Genomic DNA, 7,231 nt, shown 5'->3' with positions numbered 1-7,231 from the left:
CCTATAGTTGGTAAGGAGAGGGTTAAAATTCATACGACGGCAGAAAAGTATTCGTCACGGCTTGTCGACGAGTAGGTACAATGTTGAAATGTTTTACATTTCGAGATCATTACTTTTCTACCCTCCCATCTGTGTTTTAAGTGATGTATTAATGTTTTTATTATTGTTGTTATTGGATGAACAAAAGTTTTGAGACCGGTGCGTTCGGTGTTTGGTATTTCGGTCAATTTTGAAGCTGTCATATGTCACCCATCGTCTCAAAACGGTATTATGTCGGGTTGAATCATATACTAAAAGTCAAATTAGAGCTTTAAAAATATGAATTATTGCTAGTCAACACACTAAATTATGATATTCATTCTCCTCAATAAAACATACAAACTCAACGCAAGTCTGATATTTCTGGCTATAAATTCAGTTTTCAGCATCTTAATCATCCCGACTTAATACCGTTTTGAGCTGAGAGGTCACATATTGATTTTTGTTAATACTTTTTTTAAACATACAAATTTATCCCAAGCTTTACATTCTCATTTTGCATTCAACTATCAGCAGCCTGTCTTTACCGACATAATACCATTTGTGGGCGGTGGGTCACAAATACTGTAATCTGAAACTTAAGTCAATAAAAAAAAACACTCAGTTACTTTTATAAAAATATAATTGTGGAGAATAACATTGCCTTGCTCTGAAAAAAAAATAAAACATTTTAAAGATTTGGCCAGAAAACCTGTCCTTCATATTAAATATCGATTGATTAAAATGGCCCTTATCTTATCAAAAACTCTCAAACCTGGGACTTCCTTGAGTTCTTCTTTGAAGTCCCAGGTTTAAGATATTTTTTTTTGGTTAAAATTAGGTTCATCATTGTGATCGATCGATATTTGAAGGACTAATTTTCTGGGTAAAAATGTTTTAATGTATAGATCTTTTTGATTTTTTTTTTTTTTTTTTTTTTGGAGGGGGGAGGGGATTTAGAGGACGAGTTTTCTGGCCAAATTTTTAGATACGAGTTTTTCCAGAGTGCGGCAGTTAACTGGTTAAACACAATTTTTTTCATTCAGTTAATTCCGACAAAATACCAGATTGACACGCTAAGTCACCATTTATTTTCAGGCACAGACAGCATCAACTAAAAATCAAACCTGGGGCTATGTGGTCTTGTGGTATGACTCTCGCCTTCTGACCTGGAAGTCAAGAGGTTCGAGTCCCGCTCTGAGCGGCACATAGTTGGGATCTTTTGGGGGGGGGGGAAAGCTCTTTACTCACATTTTCTCAACATACTCAGATGTAAAATGAGTACCTTCCCGATTACAGCGTTCTCTCTGTCGGAAATAAAAATTGCAATATCGCTCTATAGGCGACATCTCATGTCCCGTTCATCATGTTAATTGTTGCTGGTGGCTGTGGGGGGGGGGGGGGGCTTGTAAAGAGCGTTTAGCAGGTTTAGTGGATATTGTCCTCTATAAATGCTTATGATTAAAATGAGTACATGCCCGTCAACATCGTTGTCTCTGTCGGAAAAATGAATATTGTAATATCGCCTAATAGGCGTCATGTCTTGTCCCACATAAGGACCCTTTGTAAAGCAATTTGAACACATTTAGTGGATATTGAACTGTTTAAAATGTTCACGTGTTTATTTTACGTTGTTGTTTTTTTAATGAACACCTAAATTATTATTTTCAGTTTAAGTAAAATGTCCGTACAGGCGAAAAGAATATGTTCTATCTTGTTATATGCAGTCTTTAAAGTATAATGTTAGATAGTCCAATTGAAAACTGCTGTGATTTAATGTTTTAACACATCTTCTAAGGCACTGATATAACTCTGGGCCATTTGCAGCGTCTCATACTTGGACAACTTCCGGTTCCCTCCAAAAGACGGGATGACGTCCCTTAGCTTGTCAAATGCCGAGTTCATGCTTTGCATCCTTCTGCGCTCCCTTGCGTTGGCGCTTGATCTATGGAAGAGAGAGAGATAAAAGATGTAAGTCATCATAAATTCGTTGAAATGCTCTATATAAATGTTCATATTAATATTATATTTAATATATCAATAAAGTAATCATTATATTGAATTTGTTGTTGATGTCGTCGTCGTCGTCGTCGTCGTCGTCGTCGTCGTCGTTGTTGTTATTATTATCGTTGTTGTTGTTATTGTTTTGATAAAAGAATAGATAAATTTCCCCCTTGTATAGTGCATTTCCATACACAGCTCACTATGTTACATTGTTTAATTACCCCCCCCCCCCCCCCCCCCCAGCTGCTCAGAGTGCGATTATGTGGTCTTGTTGTATGGCTCTCGCTTTCGGATCGGAAAGTCCTGGGTTCAAGCCTCGCTCGGCGCATAGTTGAGCCCTTGGAAAGAGCTCTTTGCGCCAACACCGTTGTCTCTGTCGCGGATTTAAAAAAATGTAATATCACCTAACAGGATTCATGTCTCGTTCTAGTTGTTATGTGTTGCTGTTGTAAAGCGATTTGAGCACATTTAGTCGATATTGCGCTTTATAAATGCTCACGTTTGTTTTTATTCCCAGTTCATTCAACACAAGTCTCCAGTTGTGCGATTTGTTTGTTTTTTTGTTGTTGTTTTGTTTTTGTTTTTTGTTTTTTGCTTTTTTTTTTGCTTGTTTTTAAGGGGGGGGGGGGGGGGGGGGGGGTTGGTATTAGAAGTCTTCCAAAATACAGGATCATTATCGTGTTCGAATTCTCGAAGAAGTGCAAAATGCCTTACCCAAGTAAATCTTATATTCGAAACTGTTTTGCTCTAAATTACAGTACAACGTGTTTTGCTTCCGTAATAAAGAATTCCGGGGACTATAGAATACACATTATTTATTATCTGTGCTCATATCAAATCTAACCAGAAAACAGAGGTTTGTGAATTCCAGAATTGGGGATGTCGAAGACATGACTGTCATATCGTATATTATATATCTATCCGTATCATATATATATATATATATATATATATATATATATATATATATATATATATATATATATATATATATCTTCTATCTAGCTATCTATCTATCTATCTATCTTCTATCTATCTATTTGTCTGCCTATCTCTATCTATCTAACTCTCTATCTATCCATCTATTTGTCTGTCTGTCTATCTACCTATCTATATAGTAGTCTATTTATTATCTATCTCTATCTATCAATCTATTTGTCTATTTAACTATCTATCTATTTACCTAATGATCTATCTACCGTGGCTCTTAACACCTCAGTTGAAAGTAGTACTCTTCTCGCAAGCAAAGGGACCACGTTCAATCCCGGCTGATGACGAGATTTTATTCTGACCCCCCCCCCCCCCCCAACCAGCCCACCCAGCGATGATTGATTAGTTAGCTTTGTTGCATTTGACGAAAGTACTTTGCGATAGCCAAGCGTCCTGTCCAAAGGTTAGCAAGGAATTGCTATTGTCCGTTTCACGCTATAGAAGAAGGCAAGATAAAATCCAGCTCCATGGGTCTTATGGATAATGACTTAAAAAGTGTTATGAAACAGTAACAGACAAGGCAAGAAAACAAAATACAACAACAACGAAAACAACAACAAAAACATTCCCAGTAACCAGGAGGTTTGAAGTTCGATTCCCAGTCGAGACAGACTGATTTTTCATATTTTTATCTTACACCAGTGCCTGCTCTCTAGTTTGTCACTTTGAGTCTTATGGCTCTGATCACTGAGGGACCATCTATCTATCTATCTATCTATCTATCTATCTATCTATCTATCTATCTATCTATCTATCCATCTATCTATCTATCTATCTACCTATCTATCTATTTATAGATAGTATGTGCTTGGTTAAGAAGCTCATAACATTGCCATCCGAAAGTAAACGGACCAACACACAAAACTTTGTGCAACCATGAACTTTTATAGTCTGGTTCATACAGGTTAGTGAGAATTACTCATAAATGCGGATGGCAAAAAACAATAACAAACACCATAGTGACGTTATCTTCGTTCTATCTATACATACATTTCGTATATATATATATATATATATATATATATATATATATATATATATATATATATATATAATATCTTTCTATCTATCTAGTTCTATCTACCTATATATCTATCTATTTGTCTATCTATTAACTGTTTGTACTTAATCAGTTACCTTTTCTTCACAGTAGACGTTTTTACGAAGGTGTCTGGAAATGCTCGGATAGGTTCTGGGGAAGGGACGTAACTGATGTAATCCATTCTTGAATAGTAGTGTGGAAGAGAATGTTGACTCATAACATTATGAACAGGAGTTATCGCTCTTTGTGAATCGGTCATGGCCACACAATCCATGGATGAGTAATGAACGACACCTAGTCCAGAATCTATAGATAAATTATAGTTATTTGTGTTATAAACGTTATGCTGGCTATTGATTGGACTTGTTTCTGTTTTGTATCTCTCACAACTCAGGGTATGATGTGGAAATAGATTATTTATTTCAGAGTGGGTATGTTTTTGGAAATAGCCGCCATGATCGCCACGGCACATTCTATTTTGTGTGGCGATTGAGTCTGTTTGAGATTTGACGATATATCCATCATTCCGAAGAGGGGAGACTTCAACGTCTTCTGGGTGTAGTCTTCGATGGCCGTTTGATTTTGATGTCGCTGTCGTTGTTGTTGTTGTTGTTGTATTTTCGGGATCGTCCTTGACCTTTAGACGAGAGCAAACCAAAGACTCGTCAATGCTGCTGCCATCTCGCCTTTTGCGATTTTCAACTCTTTTGGGAATTTTCGATATCATTGTCCTTGACTTTTATTGTCGTTGTTTTTTTTGTTTTTTTTTTTTTTGGGGGGGGGGGTGTTTTGTTTTGGTACAAACTACAGCGATTGTTGATGGCCGTATGTTGCTTTATACGCCAAAAACAAAAACAAAAAAATGTCCAATGTTTGAGAGAGTGTAAACAACTCCCAACAACAACAGAATTAACAACACTAATTAAATGAAATCAATATATAGATATTTTTTTTAATAATTAAAACTCTATTTATTTGAATGTTCCAGTGACCCCGTATATAATATATAAGAACACGTTCGGATTTTAATAATCACAATGATAAATTAATATCCAGAAAGCAGAAAAATCAACCAAAGACCACGACAAATTCAAACTCTTCTAAACTCATGAATGTCCAATATCAAGTCTAGGCATGTCTTAGAAGCCACTCATTTTATATTCGGCCAAAATAACAATAGTTAGAATATGTGAATTAATAATTTAGCTGTGATAGTTAATTTGGTTGTAAAGCACTCAGTGGCCAGCGGTGTTGTCGCAACCTGCAGTCACCTGCACAGCGCGACGATTCTCAGGTGTAAAATTAAATGACAACGACAATGCTCCTGTCGTTCAAAATCGATGCGGTGAGGTGAGCGTGAGTGCTTTGGTGGGTGGGAGGGGTTACTCACGCTAGGGCATGCAAATGGGAGGGGCTTGAGTTGGAACTGGATTATCTGGGCCTATTTTGCAACATAATATCATAACAATGATAATAAATGGCATTGTGGGGGCGGGGGGGGGGGGGGGAGGGCAGAGTGGCTCAGCGGTACGGTCTTTGGTTCGTACCAGAAAGGTAACGAGTTCCATCACCGGCCACTGGGATGTGTGCCCTTGAGCAAGTCATCTCGCCCTAGCTCAAGTTGCATCGCTGCATTGCGGCGGACGCCTGGGTTATTCCAGTCATCCCTTGGAATAGACTCCAGGGACAAATTTCCCCAATGGGATGAATAAAGGGAATTTCTTAATTTGTGCATAATTCATCCAACTAAAAAAATTAAATGATATTTCAATTTTTAATATTTTTAAGCGCTCCCCCCCCCCCCCCCTACCCGCCAAAGAAAAAGAAAAAAAGAAAAACAACTGAACTGTAACCAGAAGACTAATGGTTATGTGGTGCAATGTTCATGTAAGCAGTGGTGCTGGTTTTTTAATGGCTAAGCTCAAAATCCTTTCTCTTCTAAATTGAATATGAATAAAACGATCTAAAATCCTTATTTCTGTCATAGGTTTAAAATTCATGAAAATGTGGGCAATAATGAAAAGTATATTATTGACAATATTATTTGCTTAAACGACACATTATGTCACAAACAATTTTCACTGTTTAATTTCTGCCCGACGTCTACTCATTTGCAGGTCAGACAACCCAAATTATCATGGGCTCATTGTTGTAATGAATGGAAATACAGTTACTATCAAAACCAACGCAAAAAATTGTCCATTACATCTTGAGCATGAACTTTTATATAGCGCAACATCCACTAAACGTGCTGAAATCGCTTTACAAACGGTCCATGACCAACAGCAACACGTAACATGTAGAACGATACATGACGCCTGTTAGGTGATTATACTTTTTTTTTTTTATTTCCGACAGAGACTACGCTGTCGGAACAGTGTTAAATCAGCCTACAACTATGTTTCAATGTTTGGTTGTCTGCCCTACACAACTTGCAAGTGATCCTTGTAAATGTCTGGGAAGTATAACTTCTTTGTAGTGAGTAATAATGAATTCATCAAATAATTTCGAAGAATAGTTTCACATAGTTATATTTGCTGTGTGAATTCGCTATGTGGTCTAGTGGTATGACACTCGCTTTCGGATCGGAAGGTCCTGAGTTCGAGCCTCGCTCGGCGCATAGTTGAGTCACTGGAGAAGGCTCTTTACTCACATTCTCTCACCGTACTCAGGTGTAAATTTAGTACCTTGCCGTTAACAGCTTTGTCTCTGAACGAAAAATAAATGTAATATCGCCTAACAGGCGTCATGTCCCGTCCTAAATGTTAAATGTTGTTGTTGTTGGCCAGGAACCATTTGTAAAGCGCTTTAAGCACGTTTAGTTGATGTTGAAGCCTATCAAAATATCGAAACATACGTGTGACGTAAAAAAAAAAAATAAAAAAAAAAAGAAATATATTATAGCCTATATCTATATCTAGTTTTCAATTCGTTTGGTTTAGTTTGTTTTGTTTTGATTTATTTTTCTTTTTGTGTATGTGTGGGATTTTTTCGGGGTTTTTTTATTTTGGGAGGGGGGGGGTTGTTTTGGTTTTGTTATTTGTTTTGTTTTTTTTTTGTTTTTTGTTTTGTTTTTTTTTTTGTTCGTGTTTTTGGTTGACGATTTCTGGGTCGTCGTCGTCGTCTTCATTGTCGTCGTTTTTGTTACTTTTTTAGGAGTGAGGTTGTTTAGTTTTG

The 7,231-nt window shown here is 36.9% G+C and overlaps 1 protein-coding gene across 1 annotated transcript; it reads right to left on the bottom strand.

Annotated features, from left to right (window-relative positions):
- Positions 1-923: 923 nt before the first annotated feature.
- On the bottom strand, positions 924-5,300 carry LOC144974241 (uncharacterized). The gene is made up of 2 exons (XM_078917159.1): positions 4,150-5,300; positions 924-1,963 (listed from the first exon to the last, which is right to left on the bottom strand). The coding sequence occupies exons 1-2, from the start codon at positions 4,779-4,781 to the stop codon at positions 1,792-1,794; spliced, it is 804 nt and encodes a 267-aa protein (XP_078773285.1). The 5' UTR covers positions 4,782-5,300; the 3' UTR covers positions 924-1,791.
- Between the last annotated feature and the right edge of the window lie 1,931 nt (positions 5,301-7,231).

Source organism: Berghia stephanieae, chromosome 5 (genome assembly GCF_034508935.2).
Source record: "Berghia stephanieae isolate SIO BIC M18660-M18661 chromosome 5, UCSD_Bste_1.3, whole genome shotgun sequence".
Classification (NCBI taxonomy): Eukaryota; Metazoa; Mollusca; class Gastropoda; order Nudibranchia; family Aeolidiidae; genus Berghia; species Berghia stephanieae.
This window is presented reverse-complemented; position numbering and strand designations above follow the sequence as displayed.

Coding starts and splice junctions, on each gene's coding strand:
- LOC144974241 (XM_078917159.1), bottom strand. CDS start 4,781: ATGATATCGAAAATTCCCAAAAGAGTTGAAAATCGCAAAAGGCGAGAT. Junction 1,964..4,149: donor ACGTCTACTGTGAAGAAAAG/GTAACTGATTAA, acceptor TCTCTTCCATAG/ATCAAGCGCCAACGCAAGGG.